At 48.2% G+C, this 26901-nt stretch overlaps 1 protein-coding gene and 1 pseudogene across 1 annotated transcript; one reads left to right on the top strand and one right to left on the bottom strand.

The window, feature by feature from the left end:
• Window positions 1–389: 389 nt before the first annotated feature.
• LOC120228902 lies at window positions 390–4065 on the bottom strand (annotated as a pseudogene).
• Window positions 4066–10207: 6142 nt separating this feature from the next.
• CHIT1 (chitinase 1) lies at window positions 10208–23230 on the top strand. The gene is made up of 12 exons (XM_039227642.1): window positions 10208–10298; window positions 10585–10698; window positions 11721–11750; window positions 14322–14523; window positions 15118–15174; window positions 16742–16907; window positions 17096–17220; window positions 18194–18317; window positions 20219–20404; window positions 20687–20800; window positions 22093–22219; window positions 22779–23230. The coding sequence occupies exons 2-12, from the start codon at window positions 10674–10676 to the stop codon at window positions 23012–23014; spliced, it is 1392 nt and encodes a 463-aa protein (XP_039083573.1). The 5' UTR covers window positions 10208–10298; window positions 10585–10673; the 3' UTR covers window positions 23015–23230.
• The last annotated feature ends 3671 nt before the right edge of the window (window positions 23231–26901 follow it).

The raw sequence follows: 26901 nt of genomic DNA, 5'->3' as shown, positions 1-26901 counted from the left end.
TCTTCAAATCAGTCCAGGCCCTGGGGCTGGCAAGTGATAGAAAAGAGCTGCAGAAAATCCTGCATTCCGTTCACTCTCATCGGTGTTAAAAATCCACACACTCGTGTCAGGAAGATTCTGCCTTACGCGCACCAGTGCCAAGAATCCCAGTTCCTCATAGAGAAGGGAATATGCAGCGGGCCCTTGGCAGAGTGGGTCTTGCCTTCCCTGGTGGAGGAAATGACAAGAATAAGAGATGCTACAGCCTCCTTCCAATCCCACCCGTCCCCTCTGGATGGCAGGCGACTCTGTGGCCTGCTGTAGCCTTCACTTTGGCAGGGGACAGATGCGGTGAAGAGAATTTCTCTGCAGAGGTTGAGCTACTCAGGGCAGATTATATGTAGACCGTCTTGCGGAAAAGTCTGTTGCTTAAGAAAACCACCAAGGAGAAGAGGCACAACTGGAAAAGCTATGCTGTGCCAGGGGTCTTTGCTTCATTGCTGCTGATAATGAGTAGAGAAAAGAGGTTGGAGAAGAGGCAGCCACTGAGAATGTACGAGGACAGCATTGCCGTGAGGAAAGCCAAAGGCAAACCAAACCCAAAGTAGTAAGGCCAATTCCTTTCTATGGTTGACAACTGCTGGTGCATTTCCATTCCTTTATGGAACCAACGATATTCAGAGCAGTCCAGTGAGCAGAGAAGGGACATATGCAGAAGACTAACCAGCAGACCAACATGGTGGATGGGAAAGGGACTCACAAACGTGCCCTGCATGAGGAAAAGAGCCTGCAGCAAAAGGTTGAAGAGCAGAACAGCAATTATTTGGCTGAGACTTGGGAATGGGGAAGACTTCCTCCCTGATACCTCAAATGCTAGATCAGCTATGTGTTGAAAACAAATGCCATTGACAACTTTGTACAGACAGAGGAAGCATCCAAAGAGCTTCCTGAAAATGGGCAAAAGGAAGAATTCCAGCCATGACCAAACATCTCCATGTAGTGATGGATCACCAATAATTTGGGCTGTTACTGACTGTAGTACAGAAATAAACACGTGGTGAAACAAGAAGAGACTTAACTAGAATGCTCCATGACTCCAAATCCTGCACTGGAAAGTTCTACTAATGATTTGTGGCTCCTTCTCTTGCTTCATTTCTATACTTTGGTCCGTCCTCTGTGTCAGGACACTGCTTGCCCTCCTTCGACGCTGCTCCTCTCTCTCTCTGAGCATCTAGCTTTGAGATGGCACAAATTCCCTAGAAGGAGTCTTTGATTTTCCTGACAAAGTCCTGGAAAAAGATTTTGACACCTGTTAGCCATCTCTTCACCACCCAAACTACCAACTACACAGAGGAGAGAGAAGCATCTCAAAATCTTTCATCATAAAGGACCTTCTCTTTAAGAAAAAGGATACTCCAAGTGGAAACTAACAAGATCAGAGAAGGGAATCAAGCATTCAGAATGGAAGCCCTGAGAGAGAAAGAGTCTTAAGCAGTCTTCATGCTCAGTGTGGAGTTAACAAGGGGCTCGATCACATTACCCTGGATCATGACCTTAGCTGAAATCAAGAGTTGGATGCTCAATCCGACTTCAGCTCAAGTCATGATCTCACGGTTCATGGGTTCGAGCCCCGCATAGGGCTCTGTGCTGACAGCTAGCTCAGAGCCTGGAGCCTGTTTCAGATTCTGTGTCTCCCTCTCTCTCTGACCCTTCCTTACTCACACTGTCTCTCTCTCTCTCTGTCTCTGAAATAAAAAATAAAAATAAAAAATAAAAAATAAAAAGAGTTGGATGCTCAAACAACTGAGCCACCCAGGTGCCCCTCCATCCTTTTACTGTTAATCTATCTGTCTGTGTCTTTATATTTATTTTTATTTTGTTTTTAAAGCTTATTTATTTTGAGAGAAAGAGAATGAGGAAGGGCAGAGAGAGAGGGAGAGAGAGAATCCCAGGCAGGATTTGCACTGTCAGTAGGGCTCAAACTCATAAACCATGAGATCATGATCTGAGCCAAAGTCAGCTGCTTAACTGATTGAGCCACCCAGAGTGCCCCTGTGTCTTTATATTTAAAGTGGATTTCTTATAAGCAACATAGTTGGGCCTTGTTCTTGAATCCATTCTGATAGTCTATAACTTTTGAAATGTATTAATTAGACCATTCACATTTAAAGTGACTATCGATATAATTGGATTACTATCTACCATGTTGGTAACTGTTTTCTATTAGTCACACTTTTTTTTTTTTTAAATCTTTCCCCCTTTTTTCTCCTTCTAGTTTTATGTTATTTTATTTTTGAAGTTTATCTATTGTTGAGAGAGAGTGTGTGTGTGTGAGTGGGGGAGGGACAGAGAGAGGGACAGAGGATCCAAAGCAGGCCGTGCGCTGACAACAGCCTCAAACTCACAAACCTTGAGATCACAACCTGAGCGGAACTCAGGCGCTCAGCCACCTGTTGCCTTCTCCAGTATTAATCAAACATTTCATAAGATTGCACTTTCTCTTTTCTTTCAGCACATCAGGACATCATGCACTTCTTTTAAACTTTTTTTAGTGGTTATCCTAGTATTTGCAATATACATTTATAACTAACATTTCTCCAGTTTCAACTAACTCTATACCACATTGTGAGTATGCAGCTACCTTACAACAGAATATTCCCAGTTCCTCCCTCGTAACATTGCTGTCATTCATTTCACTTATCCATATGCTATAAACCCTTAGTACACTGTTGCTGTTATTACTTTGAAGAGTTACCTATTAGACCCATGAAGAATAAAAAACATAAAAGATTTTATTGTACCTTTATTTATTCCTTCTCTGATGCTCTTCTTTTTATTATATAGATCTGAGTTTATGACCTGTGTCATGCTCCTTCCCTCTGAAGAATTTCTTTAACACTTTTTTTTAAGTTTCTTAATTTATTTTGAGAGAGAGAGAGCACAAGTACGGGGAGGGTCAGAGAGAGGGAATCCCAAACAGGCTCCCCACTGTCAGTGCAGAGCCCGATGCAGCGCTTGATCTCAGAAACCACAAGGTCATGACCTGAGCTGAAATCAAGAGTCAGACACTTAAACAACTGAGCCACCCCGGTACCCAGAATTTCTTCAACACTTCTTGCAAGCACCAAATTTCCTCAATATTTGTCTGACTACTTTGTTGCTCCTTAACTTTTGAGGGAAAATTGAACTAGATGCAGAATTCTAAGTTAATGGGTTTTTCTCTTTACACTTTTTATATTACACTCCATTTTCTTATTGCTTGATGGCTTCTGATAAGAAGTCTGATATCATTCTTTTTTAAAATTTTTTTTAACATTTATTCACTTTTGAGAGACAGAGAGAGACAGAGCGTGGTTGGGGAAGGGGCAGAGAGAGAGGGAGACACAGAATCCGAAGCAGACTCCAGGCTCTGAGCTGTCAGCACAGAGCCTGAAGGGAGGCTGAAACACGGGGCTCAAACTCACGGACCATGAGATCATGACCTGAGCAGAAGTCGGATGCTTAACCTACTGAGCCACCCAGGTGCCCCTGATATATTCTTATCCTTTTTCCTCTAAAAGTAAGGCGTATTTTCCTTCTGAATCCTTTCAAGATTTTCTCTTCGTCTTTGGTGCTTTGCGGTTTGAATATAATATGNCCCCCCCCCCCCCCCATTTATACTGTTTGGAGTACACTGAGCTTGGTGGATCTGTGGTTTGGAGTGTGTCATTAATTTTGGAGTTTATCAGCCACTCTTACTTGGAAATTTATCAGCCACTCTTACTTATATTTCTTCTGTTCCGTTCTTTCTTCTCTTTCTGACATTTCCCATTCCATGTATGTTATACCTTTTGTAATTGTTCCATATTTTTGGGCATTCTATTCCAATTTTTAGAATTCTTCTTTTCTTTAACTATGTCAGTTTGGGTAGTTTCTATTGACATGTCTTCAAGCTCACTGAAACTTTCCTTGGCTGTGTCCAGTCTACTGATGTGCCTGTCAAAGGCGTTCTTCATTTCTGTTACAGGGTTCTTCATTTCTAACTTTTCCTTTTGCTTCTTTCTTAGAGTTTCCACCTCTTGTTTGCATACACACCTGTTCTTGCATGTTGTCTACTTTTTCATTAGAGGGTTTAACCTATTAATCATAACTTCCATATCTGATCATTTCAAAATCTGTGTCCTGAGGTTGGTTCTTTTCAAACTCTGGTTTTTTTCTTGCCTTCAGGATGTCTTGTCATTTTTTCACTGCAAGTTAGAGATGATACATCAGGTAATAGAAACTGAAATAATAAGACTTTTAACATAATGTCCAGCAAGGAGCTGGCCTCCGTTTTGTATTTGATGTGGGTCTAAGTACCAGAGGCTTCAGTTTCCTTTAGTTTCCTTGTTGTTGTTTTTCTGCCTCCCCTATTGTCTCTGGGTTTCCCTTAGAACTCCTACTTTTTTTTAATGTTCATTTTTATTTATTTTGAGAGAGAGAGGCAGAGACAGAGAATCCCAAGCAAGCTACACACTGTCAGCTGCAGAACCCAATGTGGGGCTCCAACTCACAAACCGTGAGATCATGACCTGAGCTGAAATCAAGAGTCAAGTCAGATGCTTAACAGACCGAGCCACCCAGGCACCCCTCCTTTAGAACTGCTTCTTAAATAAAGTCTGTGGCACGCAGCTCTCTCAGTTGTAATCCATTGTTATCATACTGGAGCTTTGTTGATGTGGGGGTAAATTGTTGGGGATGTGACACATTCTATAATCTTACGGTGAAATCTCAGTTTTTTAGTGGACCTGAGTGTCTGGGCTGTGCTCTTCAGAACAATTTCTTAGCTTTTGTGTTTTCTCCCCTTACAAGACAAAGCTTGAGGGGCTGGAGTGGACTAACTGACTCTCTCCAGCTCAGATAGGGCTCTGGCAAAAAAAGCTTCTCTTAGAGGACAAGCTTTTGGTATGGACAGTGCTCAAGGGGTACTACTTTCTGTTGCTTTCCCCCTCCCCTTGCAGGGAATGTGAAGAGATTCTTTCTCTCTCCCTCTCTCCCTTCCTTCCTCCCTCCGCTTCTTTTCTCCTCTCTTCTCTTCTTTCCTTCTTTCCTTCTTTCCTTCTTTCTTTCTTTCTTTCTTTCTTTCTTTCTCTCTCTCTTTCTTTCTTTCTTTCTTTCTTTCTTTCTTTCTTTCTTTCTTTCTTTCTTTCTTTCTTTCTCATTTATTTTGAGAGAGAGAGCACACACAAGAGCATGAGTGCATGCAAGTGAGGGAGGGGCAGAGAGAGAGGAAAAGAGAGAGAGAGAAAGAGAGAGAGAGAACTTGATCCCACGAACTGTGAGATCATGACCTAAGCCAAAGTCAAGATTTCGATGCTTAACCGACTGAACCACCCAGGCACACTGAAGAGATTTGTTTCTAAACTTTATTGTGAGGAACAAGTAGGGCTTCTAAAGGGAAGGAGGGGAGGTCTATAAATGTGACACCACTACTTACACTGGACCCCCAGCCGCTATTAATTCTCAAGCTAGCCCACCCTCATCCTTCAGCAATTCATCACAGTCACCATTTAAGTGTTCCTACCAGCTTATGAAATTTGTAGAGTCAATTAATAAACATATGAGAGTGTTTCCTTTAAAAGATGAATGAAATACACAAAACTTGGGCATGCTAGTTTTTGGGGTTTTTTTCTAAAGGAAAAACCCCAAGGCCCAGAATTGAGAGTGAGACTTATAAACACGTTTACAAAGGGCATGATATATGACGTGTCCCTGCCGGGTCCTGCCCAACACAGCCCAGGGCATGTGATAAAGCATCCCATGATGACCTTGAGAAGCCCACAGGACAGGAAGCATGTACTTGGAGTCACTCAGTCAGCAGGCAGGGGTGGGTGGAAGCTCCTGAAATAGAAGCCTGTGGGCAACCTCTGAGTGGGAGCTGAGGAAACCCTTCTAGGGCTGAGATGTTTCCACAAGGAGCGGGTTTTTTTTTTTTCTTTTTTTTCTTTTGGCTGATCCTGCCTGTCAGGCTCCCCAGAGGCTGAGTGGAACCCATCTCAGGGGGGATCAGCAAGTTCTGGTCCAAGGTCCCGAGTGCAAGGCCACCACCGCTGCACACACATGCTTAAAACCTTGAGTGATAAGAAGTCTCAACTTCAAGTTTGGGGGAAGCAAACAGGCACGTGAACACATTTTTTTAAATAATGAAAGTAATGTTTGTTCCTTGTTAATAGTCAGAACATAATTGTCTCAGGTTAAAAATCAGAAGCCCCTGCCTGCCACCTACTCTGATTTCTTTTTTTCTGTTTGTTTTGGTCCATCCTTCACATGGGGATGCTTTCATCCAGTGTCTGGTGATCCTGGCTTTTCCTCCATATGCAAGAGTGAGTCATCATGATCAGAAGCTCTGAGAGCTTGGGTGATTTCTTATCTGAGGCCCGATCTTGGGGTGAGGGGACCAGGACATGGGGATTCCTCTGGGGGCCCCCAGATGGCATTTGAGTTTTGGTGGTCTGAGCTTCCATAACTTTTCCTTATCAGTTTTCCCTGGGAGGAACTTTTCAATGCCAGGCTTGGGGCTCTAGTGAAGGGAAGGGCTGAGGTCTGAGCATCCCGCACGCAGACTTCAATGGAATTGTCCAGTCATCAGTCTGTGTCTTCAGTCGGGCATCCACATTCTCACTCCTCTCTGTGCTGAGCAAGGTGCTCCCAAGTCTACAGTCATTCTGGTCCTTGCCTGCATTTTATGGCCGGCTCCACAGAGGCTGGGCAGAGCCCATTTGGACAGGCGAGGTCACTAGAAGATCTGGGGGTCTAACAGTTCACCATACTTGTTATTGCCAGCCTCGCCCTACTCCATGACATTCTGCTAACTCCCGCGGCTTTCCGGGGGCCTTGGCAGGCGTCCCTTGCCTCCTGTGGGCTCATCACCCGCAGTCTGAGGTCTCGGCTTCTCCCGGTCTGCTGAGTTGGTTCCGTTTGTTCATTCTGTGTTCATCATCTAAGGTGAACATTTGAACACATGTTCAAACATTTGTTGACGTCTCATCTAGTTTGGTCCTTTCTCCCCTTTGCTTTGTCTTATATCATTTTATTCCTGTAATTGCTACTTTGGGCGGGGGGGGGCGGGGGGCGGCTTCAAGAGAGTGGAGATAAATACCTTAGTTCAATTTGCCATGTGCTGTGGGTACACCTTTCCTTTCCCCTTTAACAGCATATCGAGGAAGCTCTTCCTTTCTTTCTTCTTTCTTTCTCCCTTCCTTCCTTCCTTCCTTCCTTCCTTCCTTCCTTCCTTCCTTCCTTCCTTCCTTCCTTTCTTCCTTCCTTCCTTCTTTCCTTCCTTCTCTTCTCTTCTCTTCTCTTCTCTTCTCTTCTCTTCTCTTCTCTTCTTTCTTTCTTTTTAAAGTTTATTTATTTTGAGAGAGACAGAGAGCAGGGGAGGAGCAGAGTGAGGGAGAGAGAGAAAATCCCAAGTGGGCTCTGCAATGTCAGCTTGGAGTCTGATTTGGGGCTTGAATGCACAAACATGAAATCATGCCCTGAGCCAAAATCAAGAGTCAAACGCTTAACCAACTGAGCCACCCAGGGCCCCTCTTTCTTTCTTTCTTTCTTTTTTTTTTTTTTTTTAAGATTTTACTTTTAAGTAATCTCTACACCCAACATAGGGCTCAAGAGTCAAGAGTCATATACACCACCAGCTGAGCAAGCCAAACATTCCCTCTATTCTTTTTTTTAATGTTTATTCATTTATTTTAAGAGAGAGAAAGAGAGAGATCGCAACGAGTGGGATAGGAGCAGAGAGAGGGAGAGAAACCTCTGCACTGTCAGCACAGAGCCCGAAGGGGGGGCCTGAACTCACAAACTGTGAGATCATGACCTGAGCTGAAATCAAGAGTTGGATGCCCAATTGACTGAGCCACCTAGGTGCCTCCCACCATTCCTTTTTAATAGGATATAGAATTCCAGGCTCAAGAGGCAACACCTAAGCCTGTTTTAGGTTTATGTTATGTTATCGAATGTTGCAAGGAATGTAATGGACATTATTGTACATCAATAATTATGTGTAGAAATACACAAAGGAGGGAAGAAAAGAGGGAGAGAGAAGAAGTAGAGAAAGGGAAAGAGGAGGAAAGGAGTCTGTGCAGAATGTCAGGTATCTCAATCAGACAGGTGGGGGGGAAACTTGGGGGGGTTAACAGACTGTATTTCCCATCCTGACCCACTCTACCTGGACCTGATCCTTCGCTCTCGGTTCTGGCTCCCGCTGCTGCCAGCCGCCTCAGGCTCAAACTTGTTGTTGGTAAGAGAAGCAGGAAATAGGGCACATATGTGCATTGCCGGGGTACCTGTCTGAAGGCAAATCTTTCCCCCACAGGGGTGCCCATGAGAGTTGATGTTGAGGAGGTGTTGATCTTAGTGTCTAGAAGACAAGGGTCAGGGCTCCTGAGCCTCACCAGATTTTTAGCAGAGCAACTTAAAGGATCTTATTTCATGTGTTAGGTTTCTACTTATTTTCCTTTGGAGAAATGGTCTGGGACAAAAATTAAAAGAAAAAACTATAATAATAATCAAAAGGAGAAGGGGAAAGAGAAGAAGGAGGAGGAGAAGGAGGAGGGAAGAGGAGGTAGAGAAGAGAAGAGGGGGGAGGAGGGGGAAGAGGAGGAAGGGGGAAGAGATCAGCTGCATTAGTCAAGGTAGTGATGTTAATGGTGGGCTACTGGGTACACTAGAGACTTCAGATGAATCAGGGCAGGTCAGTATTTGGAGCAACTCAGAACCCTGGGCCCCTGCAGTGCAGGGTCCTCTTGGGGACAGGAAGCTGAGTCAGAAAAGCTCAAGCTGACATGTGTATGTATATGGGGGTGGCAGGCAAGTGAAGGAGGCCACCAGCCTCTCTGGTGAAGCAACCTTTACTGGCCACACTCACCCTCCCCTTCTCGCTCACAGCCCAGGAGCTGAGGCACCTCTGTAGATCTCAGGTGACACTGAGCAGACTCCTTTGCAGGACCCCCATATAAAAGGGAACAGAAATGACCAAAACAAGAGGGTGCCACAGGAAAGAGAGGACACAGGGCCTGTGGGCACTGGATACGAGGGTCCCACCCTCTTTAGGACATCGCAGAGGTTACCAGGGCCCCAATCTCTGACACATACACACAGACTGGGCCAAACCAGGAATAACAAATACCAGCGTGTCGTGCCTTTACAACAGTTCTCTGGGCATTTCATCTTACAGATGAAGACACTGGAGCTCAGAGAAGTTAAGGAACCTGCTCAAAGTTGCACAGATACTAAATGGCAGACCTGGGGTTCATATCCAGGCAACCTGACCCCAGAGCCTGCTGCCCCCAAACACTCCCACTCAGCCATCCAGGCCACTCGTGCTAAGGTCAAGGACCAAAGATCGGATCATCTAAAAGCTGCCAAGTTTTGCCTGGGACCCTGGAGTCCATGCACGCACCACACTTTGTCTGTAGACAGAACAAGCAACATGAACACGATTAGGTCCCAGAGTGGGTTGTATGGTCCTCTTCCCCACTACACCCGCCCCAAAGATACCTCCATTTAGAACCTCAGAATGTGACCTTATTTGTCATAAGGGTCTTTGCAGATGTAACTCAGGTAAGAATCTCAAGATGAGGTCACCCTGGATTAAGGTGGGCCCTAAATCCAATAACAATTATCTTATTAAGAGGCAACAGAAGAGACACAGGGGAAAGACCATGAGACAGAGATTGACATAATGTCACCACAAGCCAAAGAATACCAGGAGCCATCAGAGGCTGAAAGGCACAAGGAAAGATTCTTCCTTAGAAACTTCAGAGGAGAGATGGCCTTGCCAACGCCTTGATTTCAGACTTCTGGACTCCGGAACTGAGAGAGAATGAATTTCTGTTGTTTTAAGCCGCCCAATTTGTGGGAATATGTTACAGCGGCCATAGGAAACTAATACAGCTCTCTATGATTCATAAGATACCGGGCACTTAAGGGCGCCTGTCTGGCTTGGTTGGTGGAGCATATGATTCTTGATCCCGGGGTCGTGTGTTAAAGCCCCGTGTTGGGCGTGGAATTTACTTAAAAAAGAAAAAAAAAAGCAAACAATTGGAAGGCATTTAAAACTATTACTAAGTTCGTAGTTGCTGTTTGTCATTATGTACTTTTCTTAATCAATGGATAAACTACATCACTATCATGTGGATAGTAATGAAATATAACTTCTGTGAAATATTATATTTGCAACCCCATCATCTTACAGGGAGGGCACATAAATTCGAGAGGGGGCAGTGAAGAAACAAGCAAGGTGGCTGGTCTGGAGCCCAGCACCCCTGACTTGTGAGTCATTCCCCTTCCTCCAAAGCCCGGTAAGTGATAGATCACTCATGGTCTTCACCAACTCACACCAAAGAAATCAGAACCATCCTAGTCCTGCAGGAGGCTTAGAAGCACTTCCTGCTTCCCTCCCTTCGCCTCCCGGCTTGGTAATGTTAAGGGCCCCAGTTTACACTCCATGATTGTTCCAGAAAGCCAAGAATTGCTAAACACCATTGTGTCAGGTTTGCCCAACCCATGCCATGTGACATCCCGGCCCTCCATGCCACACCCTAACCTCTCTCTCCCGCCTCTGCCACCCCGATTTCAACACTCCAGGCTATGGTGGAGCAAGGCAGCCCGATAAAAGGAGAGCAGGGCCCAGAGAGCCGGTTGCACAGGCCGGAGTCTGGTGCTGAGCCAGCACCATGGCCTGGTCCGTGGCCTGGGCAGGTGAGTAGGCACTGGCACGGACAGTGAGGGCTGTAAGGCAGGGAGGAGGTGTATGTGAGGTGGCTTCTTGGTGCTGTTTGCAAAAATACAGGATTCAGGAGAGCTTCAGAGAGTTATTCCATTCCTTCCTCTGCTTCTATCCAGTGGGCCCCCTTTGGGGCCTTTGTGTTGGAAAGAAAGGCTTTTCTCAATGAGATGAAATGAACTTTTCTTTACTCCCCCCCCCCCCACCCCTGTGGGTCCTGGAAGCCCAGGGTCCATGAACACTGCCACAGTGGGTGGTTTTGCCTTTCCCATGTTCTTAGACTTCTGCTTTTGGCCCTTATCCAAGAGATGCCCACTGCCAGCAAATTCTTCCCCAACGCCATGCTGGTTGTCCTGCAAGAAAGTGGGCAGCCTGGGGGCCAGGACCTTGGGTGTCCTTATGAGGTTTCACCCAGGGTTTATTAGGTGAATGGGAAAATCTAAGGTCACCAGAAAGGTGAAATAAATCTTTTTAAAGGAGTCCTGCTGAACTCTAGGTCTCCAAGGACGTTGGGAACTCAGCTAACCTCCTGTGAGGTGTGGTGGGAAAGCAGCAGACAGTGGTAAATAGTGGCTGGGAGCAGGGGCACAGAGGCGTCCCTGAGAGATGGGAGGCCTTGCCCAGCCCTTCCAAATGGACTCTTTCCAGCGCCGGGACAGGGTTTCTGCCTGTTCCAAAAGGGAACCTTGCTCTCTGAAAGTCTCACAAGTCAGTGGTTTTCTTAGAATCTTTCTAAATACGCACTGCCCTCCACAGATGCTCAAGGGAGGGGCAACCTCAGCTCACAGAAACTTTACTCAGCTCTAGGACCAGTCTAGGCCAGGGAGGCTCCCCTGGCATCTGGTCTGGGTGAAGGGATGGACAGAGTGCCCTCCTGGGTCCCTTTTGGATGCAAAGGAAGGATTGGCAGGAAATTTCCTGCCAGGATTTCCCAGACAGGGCCTGGGAAAGTGCAAATAACCTCTTAACCTCCGCCTTCTCTCTTGTGCTGTTACAGGTTTGATAGTTCTGCTGATGATCCAGTGGGGTAAGTGGAGCCTTTCTTTCATTGTTTAAATGTTTATTTTGGTTTTGACAGAGAGAGAGAGAGAGGCAGAGAGAGAGGGAGACAGAGAATCCCAAGCAGGTTCTTTGCTGTCAGCACAGAGCCCGATGCAGGGCTTGAACCCACAAACTGTGAGATCATGACCTGAGCCAAAATCAAGAGCTGGACCCCGATAAGGGGTACCTTTCTGGAGGCTAGCCCTGGGTTCCCCCAGCCCCTTCCCTGGGCTCTACTACTCTTCCCACTCAGTCCCCCAGCCCTGCCCCCATCCCCACACCAAGACTTCTTGCCGTATTTCAGTGAGTCCTTTCCCCCAAAGCTCAGCCCCCTGGCAAGTGTCCTCATGCCCCACACCTTCTTCCTGGGAAGTTCTTGCCTCCTTACCCACTAGCTGAACTGCATGTCCACAAGGCCAGGTTAAATGTCTACCTCACGCAGGTCTTTCCTGAGGTCAGTTGCTCCAACCTCTGTGCTCTCATATCTCTGAACACATCTTCCAGTATGTCTGTCAGTGTTGCTAATTATTGGCATAGATGCCTCCCGACCAGGCAGTGAGCTGCTGGAGGCGAGGAACCCAAGTCTTGCCCAGCTCTGTGCCCCAGTCTCATAACTCAGCACGGACGACACACCCCCATTTTTGTTGGACTGATTGCATGTAGGGCTTGCGGACCCAGGAGGGTTTCTTCCTGTATCAGATGGGAGAGAGATCAGCTGGGGGATGTTCAGCAACTGGATTCCAGCGTTCTCTTCCCACCCCACCCCACTCCCTGTGTGTCAGTGGTCCCAGGAATGCTGGCTTCTCAGACCCTCATCCTGAGGCTGGGCTGTGACATTAGACAAATATTTCTCCTCCTGTTCTCACAGGAGACAACAGCAAGGGGCCACGGAAATAGCAAATATAGGGAAGAAAGGTTGAAGATTTCCCAAAAAATTTAAGTCCAAGCTACTTCTGGGCATGTGGTATAATATGTTCAACAGAGTTTTATGTGAATGAAGGCTTAACATATGTAAAGCACTTAGAACAGAATTTACTATCTGCTAGCACTGTTCTGGGTATTTAATACAGTAACTCGCTATCCATACAACAGTCCTTGGAAGTAGGAACAAGGATTGTTCTCATGGTGTGGAGGAGGAAGCTAAGTTACCTGGTTAGAGAGCTGCAGAGTTGAGATTTCAAGCCAGGCATTACAATTCCAGAGACCCTGTTCTTAACCACCATACTTTATTGCCTCTATAGTATGAAAATCCATGCATAATGTTTTTTTAATGTTTTGTTTTTTTAATTTATTTGAGAGAGAGAAAGAGCACACTGGCAGGGGAGGGGCAGAGAAAGAAGGAGAGAAAGAATCCCAAGTAAGCTCTGTGCTGGCAGCACAGAGTCCAATGTGGGGCTTGACCTCACGAACCATGAGATCATAACCTGAGCCAAAATCAAGTCAGTCACCCAACCAACTGAGCCACCCAGGCACCACGTGATATTTAATATGATATGACAGGGTATGATGTAAGAAGAGTCTCCGGGCTTCTTCCTAGATGGTCTAAGATGTGGTCCCTGGATTAACCCTCTGCTTTGGGGAGTTTACCAACTCTCCTCCTGTATTACTACAGGCTATACTCTCAGCCCCCACTGGCAAGTCCTGGCAAGATCTACTCCTACGTGGCCTCTGGCTAGAGCCAGTGATGACCCACGACTCCACCTTCTCCTTTGGGAGCCATCAGTCTTCACAGGGGAGTCCCAGACACTCCTTCATGCACTGGGTTCCCCTGTGGCCCCTTTGCACACTCTCCCCCTTCTCCCGATCTCTCAATGGCCAAATGGAGGCCGGAGGCTACTGCAGAGAGACTCTGTTGGGACAAAAAGAAGTCTTAGGGTCTAGACACTGGCCATAGGTGTGCTCCAGTACAAACTCACCATTCTGCCAAGTCCTTGGCGTAAAATGTTGCCTTGTGCAAATCATACCCTCATAGACAACAAGTCTTAGAAGAGCCCTCAGAGACCACAGTTATTTTCAGGTGGGGACCCTGGGCCAGGCCCAAAGTGCACTTCTGGCAAATGCAGAAATAAAAACCAGCGTTCTTGCTTTCTGGTTATCTGGTCAACTGAGCATAGCACCGACCTCAGTGGGGGCCCTCGCTGCTAGATCAACTCCCTGGAAACAGAGCCCCCACCCACCCACCTAATAAAAGTCCCCAAACTTTCTGAGGACTCCAAAAACAAGCTGCCTTTTCCTAGATAAAACAAGCTCTTTATTAGAACCTTATCTGCAATATTCATGAACAGATTCTCTGCAAGAGATAAGAAGTAAATGTAAAATATTTAAAGCAAGACTAAACCACAGACTCAGGCCTGTAACTGGGGCCTCTTTTCTGCTACTTTATGTCTTTGCATTTTAATTAACATTCTGAAGTCTTCCAAGCTAGATCTTGAAAGTCCTGCCTCCCTGGTCAGCAGATCAACCATCATGTTTAACACCCTCCGGCGCTAGGTAGAGGGTGCCAGTCCTCAGCAGACCCTTCTGACCACCGTTTCCTTTCTTTGCCCCGAATGACCAGGCTCGGCTGCGAAGCTGGTCTGCTACTTCACCAACTGGGCCCAGTACAGACAGGGAGCTGCTCGCTTCTTGCCCAAGGATGTGAACCCCAATCTGTGCACCCACCTCATCTATGCCTTTGCGGGCATGACCAACCACCAGCTCAGCTCTATAGAGTGGAATGATGAGGGGTTCTACCAGGAGTTCAATGGCCTGAAGAAGATGTGAGCTGCCCTGGAGGGGGATGGGGGATGTGGAGGCAGATGCCCCTTCCCAGAGCCAAAAACCTTCCCCAGCACTGCAATCCCGCGACCGGCCTGCTGTGTGGTTTTGGGCAAGTCACATCACCTCTCTGGGCTTTCCTGTGCTTATATGGGAGGTGTAGGGGTAGACAGGGACTCCTTAAGGGCCCTTCCAATTTATGTCTAAGTGGGATCTGAGTTGGGGAACTGTTTGCTCTGCTGGGAATGTATGCTCTTCTTCCTCCTAAAATCTATGCGTTTTTCAGCTCACGTGTTATCACCAGCTTGACAAAGCCACTCTGCAGATATACCCTGATCTCTCTCTTTCTGAGTTCTTCATGTGTATGTCTCCCCACCCAGATAGGAGGCCCTTGAAGACAAGAGCATGCCGTTTCTTTCCTGGTCTAGAGCTCCCCTCATTCAAGATCTATGCATAGGGACTTACATATTCCCCTCACCCCATCAGTGCCCATCAGGGCACCCACACCCCTTGCTTTCTCAGTCAGTGAGGTGAGCCCAGGGAGCTGGCTGGGCATTAAAACCTGCAAATTCTGGCATTTGTCTTATCTTTCCCAGGAATCCCAAGATGAAGACACTGCTTTCCATCGGGGGCTGGAACTTCGGCACTCAGAAGTGAGTTGGCCACGGGCCCCTGTACGGCAGAGCTCCTCGGTGGTGACCTGACTCACTGGCAAGAGAGAGCCCTGGTCAGGGAATCGGGCCAAGTAGAAGTATAGTCAGGGGAAGGGGATCCGGAGGGGGCCTGGACTCTGGGGGCTGACCTTCCTCCTGGGCTTATGGTGCCTCATTGGGAGGGCTCTGGAGGGGGCTTCGCTCTGACTGTTACACATCCAGTCTTGCCAGGAGCTCAGGATAAATTCTGGCCTCTTTCCAGGCCTCAGTCTCTTCCTCCATGAAATGGGTAGAAGGAGAGTCCCAACTAATCTCAGACAACATACAGTGTCACTATTTCCTGGGCTCTGAAACAGGTTATCTTGTTTGAAAATTTTTGTTCTACTTCTGGGCATCAAAGACAGTCTGTGAGAGTGAGCCCGGATGCCAAAATATTGCCATTTCTAGGACATTTTTGAGGAATTGTGGAGACAATGGAATGGGATATTTGAAACTAGACTTTTCCAAGAAAGTCCAGAATATATGGTTCCCAAAGTTCTAAACTACTCTTTCTAAAACTCTTTGGATCATGAGCCCTTTTGAAAACCTGATAACATTTATGACAAACCTTCCCCCAAATACTATTTATATGCAGATCTTTCATTGAAATGAGGGGGTTTTTAGCCTGGGGTTCCCAGCCACAGGGACCCCAGTTAAGAAGTACTGCTATTAATTAAATTAGTAAATGAATTAGAAAACCAATTAAAGTAACATCAGTCTACAAAAACCTTGAGACACTTATAGGGACCCTGGGAATCAGGAGGATGTGGGGTGGGGGTTCTTGGGACAACCTGGAATTTTAAGGAGCTCCAGACTAGTAATAGTAACAGCACAAAGTAACAAAGCACTTTACAGGTCTGAGTTTAAAGAAAATGACCATGTTAACCCACCACAGAACGAAAGCAGCAGACTCCCACGTTACTTGGCTCCTCATACTTCTTTCTGCTCATATTAGAAACTGATTCCGGGGCCCCTGGGTGGCTCAGTCGGTTAAGCATCTGACTTCAACTCAGGTCATGATCTCACAGTTCGTGGGTTCAAGCCCCGCATTGGGCTCTGTGCTGACTGCTAGCTCAGAGAGTGGAGCCTGTTTCAGATTCTGTATCTCCCTCTCTGACCCTCCCCTGCTCACACTCTCTCTCTCTCAGAAATAAAATAAAACATTAAAAAAAAAAAAAAGAAACTGATTCCACTTTTCTAAATCTCCACGCTGGGTGACAGCCACCTCTGATTCAGGGGAGGACAATTCCCTGAGCAGGGCTTGCAGAGCGAATTTGGGGAGGCAGAGCTCCAGGCAAGTCAGTGCGCCCTGGGGGCCGGACACTCTTCTAGACTGTCCCTTTACTTAGGCCTGGTTGGTAAGTCAATAGCAAATTTCCCAGCAGCATCTGAAGCAGCCCTCCCAGCATCCTCCTGGTCTAACCATCCAGCCACACAAATACGCTGCGTAGTTTCTCGCTTGCCTGTGAGGGAGAGAGTGGAATCCTGTTGGCAAGGCAGGCCCATACCGCCCTTCATCACCTCATAGATTCACAGATATGGTGGCTACGGCCAACAACCGTCAGACCTTCGTTAACTCGGCCATTAAGTTTCTGCGCAAATATGATTTCGATGGCCTTGACCTTGACTGGGAGTACCCGGGGAGCCGGGGGAGCCCTCCTTCAGACAAGCAGCGCTTCACAGCCCTGGTGCAGGTATGGCTGGGAGCCACCCACTTAGCCTGGGGTGGGGGCACGCGGATGCTGCTCTGTCCCCAGGGTCCATTGCTTCGGGTACTTGCATAACACAGACCAGCCCTGTGGTCAGTTCTGAGACTCCTGAGAGTGAGCATCTGCTTGGGGCCCCCAGGGGCCTCCATGTTCACTGTGAACTATCTCTGCAGGACCTGGCCAGTGCCTTCCAGCGGGAAGCCCAGACTTCAGGGAAGGAACGCCTCCTTCTGAGCGCAGCCGTCCCGGCCGGGAGAAAGAACATAGAGGCTGGATACGAGGTGGACAAAATTGCCCAGTGAGTCTCAGGCAGATGGCGTGGGACGTGTGTTCTCTGAGGTGGGAGAGACCAAGGTCGGGCTGAGCTGCGTCAGGAGTAGAGCAGATGTTCACCTGCAAGGTATTGTTTGGGGAAAGCCCTACCCCTCCGCCAGCAGATCCAGGAAGGATTTGCTCACTGGGTCCGCCTACTCCAGTGTTCCGGATTCTCTCTTTTGGAACCCTTTCTCTTTTCCTTGGGAACTCCGTCTTAACATCAAGCGCCCTGGGAGCCCAAGAGTGAAGCCAAGAGAACCAGTTGTCTGGCTCTCTGCTCCCCAAGGTGTTGCGCGTTAGAAATGCGGAATCTCGGGCCTCACCCCAGGCCTCCCAAATTGGATACCGTGCTTTAATGAGATTCCCAGGTGATTCACGTGCACACAGAACTTTTAGCAACACTGAGCTAGATTTTCCTCAGAAACAGTAAGAGTACGAGGTGTCCTGGGGCACCTGGGTGGCTCAGTGGTTAAGCGTCTGACTTCGGCTCAGGTCATGATCTCACTGCTTGTGGGTTTGAGCCCCTGTGCTGACAGCTCAGTGCCTGGAGCCTGGTTTGGATTCTGTGTCTCCCTCTCTCTCTGCCCCCCCCCGCCCAACTCACACTCTATCTCTCTCTCAAAAAGGAATAAACGTTAAAAAAAAAATTTTTTTTTAAAAACAAAACACAAGAGAGTACGAGGTATCCTGAGGGTGCTGTGGAGAGGATGCCAAAGACAGGAGCTGCCAACTTCACAGTCTGAAGGACAATGGCTTCCATCTTGAGAAGTTTGGTGGACCTAGGGAGCGCTGTCTAATCCCCTCTCCCAGAGCCAGGCAGGAGCCTGTAGGCTGCCTCTTACCATCAGGGTCCCACCCAGGCCATACACTGAGGGCAGGAAGGAGCAGGGCAGGGAGGAGCTGGGAGGGACTGCTCACTAGCACCCCACCCCCCCATCTCTCCATGCCTCCTGCAGGAGCCTGGATTTCATCAGCCTTATGGCCTACGACTTCCACGGCTCTTATGAGAAGACCACAGGACATAACAGCCCCCTCTACAAGAGGCAGGGAGAGAGCGGGGAAGCGGCTGAACTCAACGTGGTGAGTGGCTGCAGAGGTGAGGCAGGACCCCCCATCCACAGGCCCTGTCAGGTGGCCCCTTTTGAGCCTCGAGGCCCTAATGGAAAAGAAAGGCAGGATAACCAAGCAGGGCACAGAGCCAAGACTTTTCGTTTCTTTGCTTATTTTCCCATCCTGTGCCAGTGCTGAGGGGAAGCCTTACTCCCCTGTAGCATCCTGGCTGATGTTTGACACAGCCAACCACTTTAACGACATCAAATAATGCAATGACTGTTCAGGAAGCTGTCTTTGAGCTTGAATGCCCGGCGAAAATGCCTTCTCGCTTCCTTCACCTCCTCTGCCCCATTTTCTTCAAGACAGCAGGTAACTGTTCGCTCCTGGTCACTGACTGACCTTCTGGAAGGTGCTTCCAGAGGTGGGAGCTTTCCCAAGTTGGTAACAGGTCCGTGGATGCAGCTCAAGGCAGAGCCGTCTCCACCCCCTCCACCGCCTGGAAAAGGCAGGTTACGTTTCAGGCCAGGGTGAGTGGCGGTTTCCTGCCACGCAGCCTAGAGGGTTTTATAAGCCCTCTCTACATTTTCAAAGTTAAGAACAACCATATTATTTCTTCTTTTAAAACAGAGGAAAAAAGCTCTAAGTTAAAATGCTTTTTAATTTTGGGGAGCCCACATCCTGGCATACGAGCTGGGGTAGAACAGTCTAGACTTCTGTGGGTCTTTCACAAATAAGGGAGCCATCTTTGGGTGCTTGAGTCAGGCATCCATAATTCACACTGAGCCCAGCCCCCTCCACCCCCATCGGGAAAACTGTATGGGTCCTGGGGGAAGCCATCCCAGCTTACCCGGGAGATACCCAAAGGCATTCAGCTGACAGGTGACAGCTGAAGTCCCACCAGCACTCTGGATCTACGCTGGGGAGAGGGGGTGGGGGTAGGGAGGCCTTTGTCTTCTTACAAGGGGATCTTCTTCTCTCTACACCCAGTGCCTGGAAGTGCCTCTGGCCAGAGGGGGACTTTTCCAAACTTACACAAAGTGCCATAATGCTGGTCAGGGAGGCTTGACCTGTGTCTTTGGAAAAGATCCCGTCTGATCAAAGATAAATCATGTAGACCAGCAAAAAGAAATAAACATGTGAAAAATGTTCCTTACTTAAGTGCTAAGAGGGTGCAGAGGAACAGGGAGACTCAAACTTGAACAGAGTGGCTTCCCAGGGGAAGTGAGCCTGTAATCCTGGCTGGAGGGAAGAATCGTCATTATTCATTTATTTCACTTACTTATATTGGGTACCTCCTCATGTCACAGGCTGGGGGTGTTACGTGAAGTACTGCATGATGGGGACAGTCCTGTTCAGAATAAAATGAGGAAGCCATGTATTTATTTCTTCTTCTTATTTGAGCCTCTAAGTGTCAAGCATTGTTCGAGGCACAAGGGGTACAGAGATAAATAAAACGGAGTCCGTCCCCTGCTCTTGTACTCTGGGTGAGACTTAGAACAACAATAATGAGATGATGAGCGTGACCCCAGCTTTACTGTGCTATTCCTGGACCTTATACATGCATGATGTCTTTTAATTCTTGCAGTTTTTATTGTTCCCATTTTACAGACAGGAAGCCCAAGGCTCAGCAAGGTTAAGTAAGTTGTTGAGTAAGGAAGGGATCTTGGTCGCTTTGCTCACTGAGGTATCCCAAGCATCTAGCCTGGCAACAATGGGCCATCAATAAATATTTGCTCATTGAGTAGTTGTCTGACCCCAGTGTTTGTCTGGGGTCAAGGGTCTAAGACAGGACCCAAAAAAGACAGGACAGTGTTGGGACACTAATAAGGGTTCCCATGAAGCCCCCGTCTGAAGCCCCCAGCCTTAGATGACCAGAACCAGGCTGGAGGCAAAGTTCATGAACTCTGCCCCTTCTTCTCCATCACCAGGACTCTGCCGTGCAACTGTGGCTGCAGAAGGGGACCCCTGCCAACAAACTGATCCTTGGCATGGCTGCCTATGGACGGTCCTTCACCCTGGCCTCCCCATCAAACACTGGAGTGGGGGCCCCAGCCATGGGACCTGGATCCCCTGGCTCCTTCACCAAAGAGGGAGGGCTGCTGGCTTTCTATGAGGTTGGAAAACCCCACAGGGCCCCGAGTATGGGCTGGGGTGGGGAGTACTTCTCCCATAGTTTCTGAGTGAATTCTGGCCAGGTGAAGTCCATCCCATTTACGCCATCTTGGATTATCCCTAAACCCCGGTGCCTCATTGAAGCCAGGGTTCTAGGTCACCCAATCTAGAACCTCCTAGGTTCTCCAGACTTCCTCAGATAGGAATTTTCCAATCTCTAGTCTCCTCTGGGCTCCTGTGGTGCCCCCTGCCTTCTCCCCAGCTCTGCCCTCTGCTCCTAACAGGTCTGCTCCTGGAAGGGGGCCACTAAGAGCAGAATCGTGGACCAGAAGGTGCCCTATGCCTTCGAGGGCAACCAGTGGGTGGGTTTTGATGATGTGGAGAGCTTCAAAACCAAGGTGAGGCCCAGCCCTGCTGGGAGGGGGGTGGTCTTGGATGGGCCCAGGCCTGTCAATGACAGTGAATGATAGCATCCAGAGCCTCTCCAAAGAGGAATCTCCTTTAAAACATTTCACAACTCTTTGTGTCATAGCATTTTGTGTTTTTGCCAACTATTGATGAAGAAAAGGTATGATCACAAAAAATTGCTCTACGTCAAGTACCACTTTTGACAGAATTTGTATTCTATTACATATATATTTGCAGTTAATAAATTTGTATTTTATTACATATATATTTGCATTTAATAAAATACAAATTCCACAGACATATGAAGGGAGAAATACATACAGTGAGGTGTATATATCATTTTATTCAGCTCAGTGCAATATTCGGTGCATGCTCAGATTACAGGCCTTTTGATTTACTTATATGACTCCACACTCCTGCCCAATATTGGTGGCTCAAAACTCGTGCATTTGTGTGTTTCCATGCTCTCTCCCCCTGAGATCATGAACTCCTGCAGAGGCATCTGCACGGGTTTGTCTGTGCGGACATCTCACGTCAGCTCTGATGCAGGGCAGACAGTAGTGGGTCCTCTGGATGAATTGAGAAAGGAGCGTGATCCTGGCGGTGGGGAAATGGGAGAAGGGGTCATGGCCCGGCTGGACTCCGAAAGCACCCTGTCGGCCCTCACCGCTGGAAGGGAAGTCGCCAGATTGGGAGACTGGTGCCAGCAAGGACTCCAGACCAGATCTACCCTCCAGGACCCCCTGCCATGTTAGGCTTAGGAGATAGGGCAGCCCACTTGCGGGAGGAAAATACAGCCATTCACTGGGAAAGCCTCAGGGATCCGGTAGAGGAGAGAAGGCCCTCAGGGAAGGCAAAGACGTCAAGACAGGAAATTGTTCAGATCTCTGGGGAAGCTTCGCCATCCCTATGGTAACCGGACTCCTCACAACCAGCAGGCAGGGCCCCCAAACACAGCAGCTCAGCCCAGAAAAGACAGAGATGTCAAAGCTTCCAACCTAAGGAAGTGCACACACCCACCTGCTCCTCACACCTCCACCCTCACCCCCACCCCAGGCCATGCCTCTGTTGAGAGAGGAGGATTCCAGAGTGACTCATGCCCAGCAGGGATCAGGACTCAGTCGTCCAGGCTTCCTACCCAGGGCTGGGTCCAGAAGCCTCGACCGCTCATGGCCTGGGGGTGCTGGAAGAAGAGCCCTCTCTAGACAAGGAAGTGGGCTCTGGGGTGGGCCTGGCTGGGCTCCCTCTGGGCTCCTCCACCTGCATCTCACTCCTTACGCAGGCCAGCTACCTGAAGCAGAAGGGACTGGGCGGTGCCATGGTCTGGGCACTGGACATGGACGACTTCGCTGGCTTCTTCTGTAACCAGGGTCCATACCCCCTCATCCGGGCACTGCAGCTGGAGCTGAGTGAGTCAGGGGCCAGGGACCAGAGGTGGAATTCGAGGGTAGGGTATGAACACTCCCCTCCCTGAACTGTAGGTCCTGGCTCCTTCTGGGGAAATAACGTTGTTCCTGTATTGTGATTTCCCAAATTTCATGTGCCTCCCCCAAAACGTACCCTGGGAGTGAAGGAAACTGTTGAAACCATTCTCTTTTCAGGCTCTTCCTCCCCTTTTGACTGTAGCAATGCTGGTCCACGGTGTTGGTAACCAGGGCTTCCATCTGGGGGCCTCAGCCAGGGAGCCACCACTTGCCCCTCTGTCTTCAAAGAGAAAGCCTGCACTTACCCGTAACGCAAGACCCCAGTGACCCTCGCCAGTATATGGCTGGTCTTTGCAGATGGTTGATGGCCACTGTTGAGCTGTGGTGTAGATGTGGCTGTTGTCTGGCTGTTCTCTGCCCTTGGTGGGTGGGGTGGGAGTGGGGTGAGGTATTGAGCCACTGTCTGCCTTCTTGCCTGTGTGTTTGGCCTGCGGGTTTGGGATCTCTTGGGGGAGATTCGGCTGAATGTTCGCTGTTTCCCCAGGTCTTGCTTTAGGCCTGCCGGAACCTGAAGTCCCCACACAAGGCCAGCCTTCTGAACCTGAGCATGGCCCCAGCCTTGAACAAGACACCTTCTGCCAGGGCAAAGCTGACGGGCTCTACCCCAACCCTGGGGACCAGTCCAGCTACTATAGCTGTGCAGGGGGACGGCTGTTCCAGCAAAGCTGCCCAGGGAGCCTGGTGTTCAGCTCCTCCTGCAAATGCTGCACCTGGAGTTGAGCGCCCAAGGCCCCTGAGGCCCCAGCCACCAAGCCAGGCACTGGGGTCCCTCCAAAGTCTGCCGTGGCAGCTCTCCCTGGGGGCTACAGTCCTACAGACCTCTTGGCGGTCTTTCTGTATCCAAGCTTTCTGCTCTCAGCCTCGAGTTCTTTTTCTTTTGGTCCTCCTGGGCTGCCCCTTTTACTTGCAAAATAAATCTACAGTTTGCATCCCCCAGCCCCGGGGTGTGGTGACTTAAAGAGCCTCTCTAAGCACACTGTTGGTTCAAAACTGGGATGACGGGGAAGCCAAGAGGAGAGGGTGGCACAAGGCATGTGTAGGTCTGAGCCAGGTGAGAAGGCAGGCCATTCAGGGTGTGATAGGCCTCGGGTGGGGTCTCCCCACATTCCACTGGGCAGCCCTCCAGGCCCCGATGACCTCACTGGAGAGCTTTTCCTGCTGGGCCCCCACTCAGGTGTTATTCCCAAGATTCACACTTGATGGCAGCAGAGAAGAGCTTTTCCTTGCCTTAGGGCTCTGCAGTGGCCACCCCGCATTAAAATAAGAATCCAGACCCCAGGTAGGTATTAAGGGCTCGCTTTGAGATAAATTCTGCTTTAGGTCTTTCTATCACCTACTGCTTCTATTTGCCAGAGAAGGTAGGGACAATATTGTCCTTGTTTTACAAGTATTTAAACCGAAGACTGACTAACCCAGTTCCGAGCCCACAACTGAGGCCTACATGGGCCAAGTTGAGCTGGAAAGAGGAGGCACACGCGGTATCCTGGATAACGGAGCAATCCAAATGGTCCTTGCAGCTTTGGATTGAAGCTTGGTCATTCCATTGGAAGAAAATCTGCAAAAAGATGGACCTAATGGTCCATCTTGCCGTGCACTCACCCAAGCGGGGTTTTGGGGCAGGACTCAGGCAGGCAGCTGGAGATGGGGACAGGTGGGAAGGAGGAAGTGACCTGGCCCTTCACACTAGTACAGCCATAAAAATGACTTCCCCACTTCTACACCTTGCCTGTCCTTGGGCCTTTACAGATCTGTTCTTCTTCAGCCCCGAGCACAGGTCTGCTCTTGCACACATTCCCTTTCTTTGAGGTCTCAACTCCAAGGGGACATGCCACATCCAGTCCTGACAAGAGCCACTTAACTGCTCAGAATGGGGTCTGGGGTGGCGGTTTCCTTCTGGGGGTGCAGAGTTGGCTTCTAGCTCCACCACCTGCTAAACAGAACCTCATCAACTCATCTGTTGGGTGGGGTTAACCCTCTTCTTCATGACCAGCACTCACTCTTTCCCTCCCTCTTCCCATCTCTGTCCTTTCTGTACCTTCCATGAGCCAAATAAGTCAAGAATTTAGCAGCATCTCCTTTTGGCAGAATGTATGTGTCCCCAAACAGCCCAAGTCTCCCTACATCCTCACTGTGGCATTGGTGCTAGCTTCATCTTGGGGACAGTTTTAAGCAGGACTCTCTCTGATCTTTTCCAAACCCATGGTCCCTGGGTCAGCCCAGGCCAGTGCCACTTGTCACTGTGCTGCCCATCCCTCCCTTGTCCAGGCCAACCTCCATATAGCCACCAGCTCAATCTTTCTAAATTCTGGATCAAATCCTAACACTTCCCTTGCTTAATAGCTACCAACAGCTTCCCCTGGACAGAGAATTGAGTCTCCATCATCAGCATAGAGTCAAACCCTTTATTAGGCCCTGCCTCATCTCCTGGTCTCATTTCCTTTCATTCCACCCCAGTCTGGTGGTCAGGTCCCCAGACCACCATGGTCAGCCATGCCAGCTGCTCGTGAGAAACCCCCTGTTGTCTGTCATCACCCCTGTGAGGTTTGAGCCCCACCCCCAAAGCAAATACTACTTTTCAACTAAACTTTCTCCCTTGACCTATCAGACTGCCCCATCAGCCCCAAACACTCCACTTGTAGATGAGGGGATGCACCCCTGTAACAGAGCAGGCCTTTTGAGTCAGGTGCAAATGCTGCTTGGGTTATTGGTGGATTCAGCTTTGAGCAATAGCGTTTGAAAAGAATTTTTGTATCACTCATGTCTTGGTGGCTTAACCCATGAATGTCTGGCCACTGTCCCTAACAGCAATGACTGCTCTCAGCCCCATGAAGGACGGGTCCCTCAAGCCTTCTCTCTGAGGATGTTCCTAGCATTCACCACCATGTCTAATACACCTTCTGGAACCCAGGCAAATAGTTAACCCCCAGCCCTTCTCCCAATCCGGACTCAGGTCTCCTGGAGGGGCCCACAAGCCCCCACCCCCACATGTACCCACTTCCAAATGTGACACACCCTATGTGCACAGTGACACTCTAATGTTTCTACTGTGGTTTAATTTTGAAATCTATCCTATAGACTGAAGAGTGTTTAAAATATATATGTTCAGTATCTCCCGTGAATCTGTCACCCAGGTAAGGAAACAAAATATTACCAGTACCTTTAAAACTACTGATAGACTTCTCCTTAATTCTATACCCTTCTATCTAGATTTTGGGTATTCATTCCCTCAATTTCTTATAGTTTTACCAACTGTGTATATATTCCTAAACAAGAAATTGTTAGGATCTTAAACCTTATGTAAACGGAAATGTACTGTGTGTTGATTTCTGTGACTCACTTCTTACCTTCACTTAGCTGGAGCCCACCCTTTTCACCACTGTGTAGTATTCCACTACACCTGTGCCACTACTTCTACCTTCTGCTGTAACACACATGGGTGTTGTTTCCAGTTTAGGGCTAATGTGGACAACATTGCTACAAGCACTTTTGAGCCTGTCTATTGGCATAGTGTGTAGAATTTGGGGCACATGCAAGTCCAATGTTCCTAGGTGTGGGCAGAGTTTCTCCCAGAGTGGAGGTACAACTACTCCCTACCATTGCCGTGTTCCTAGTGAACCCCATCCTCACCGTTCCTACCCCTTACTTTATGCCGATCCAAGAGGTGTAAAATGGCATCTCACTTGAGTTTAAACTCGCATTGCCTCAATTACTTGTATTTCAGCATCTTCCTATATGTGCAAGCTGTGTTTGTTCTTTTGTGAATAATCTGTTGCGTTGCCTGCCCATGTTTCTATTGCGTTGTCTCTTTCTTGTTGAAACGTAGCAGTTCTTTACATATTCTGAACACAGAGTGCTCGCTTCGGCAGCACATATACATATTCTGAACACAGATCTTTGATGTAGGTTTGACTATATCTTTTCCCAGTGCGAGGTTTGGCTTTTTGTTTTTTGAGTCTTTAATGTAATTACCTTTGCCGATCCTATCCTTTATGGTTTGTGCTTCCTGCATCTTGTTTAAGAAATCTTTTTCTAGGGGCATCTGGCTGGCTCAGTCATAAACTGTATGACTCTTGATCACAGGGTTGTGAGTTTGAGTCCCACATTGGTTGCAGAGATTACTTAAATTAAAAAAAAAAAAAAAAAAAAAAAAGACAACCGGGGCACCTGGGAGGTTTAGTTGGTTAAGTGTTCAACTCTTGATTTCAGCTCAGGTCATGATCCTCTGATTCATGGGATCAAGCCCCACATCAGGCTCTGCGCTGACAACACAAAGCCTCCTTGGGATTCTCTCTCCATCTGTCTCTACCCCTCGACCCCTCCCCCAAAAATAATCTCTCTCTCTCTCTCTCTCTCTGCCCCTCCCCCACTTGCACTGTCTGTTTCTCTCACAAAATAAATAAGCCTTAAAAAATAAAAAATAAATTAAATTTTGTAGCTAATTGTGACTAACCAATAATAACATCATTGACATTTGGAAACTGATGCTGTGTCCAGGGAACTTTCCAAACCCTCTTATTAACTTTAATGATCATTCTGCAGAGTGTTCTATACAGATAATCACACCATCTGCACAAATAACTTTTGTGTCTCCATTCCAAACCTTATGC

Source organism: Hyaena hyaena, unplaced genomic scaffold (genome assembly GCF_003009895.1).
Source record: "Hyaena hyaena isolate Hyena2069 unplaced genomic scaffold, ASM300989v1 scaffold_28, whole genome shotgun sequence".
NCBI classification, from domain to species: Eukaryota; Metazoa; Chordata; class Mammalia; order Carnivora; family Hyaenidae; genus Hyaena; species Hyaena hyaena.
Note: the sequence above shows the minus strand (reverse complement) of the source record. Positions and strands in the feature narration are given on the sequence as shown.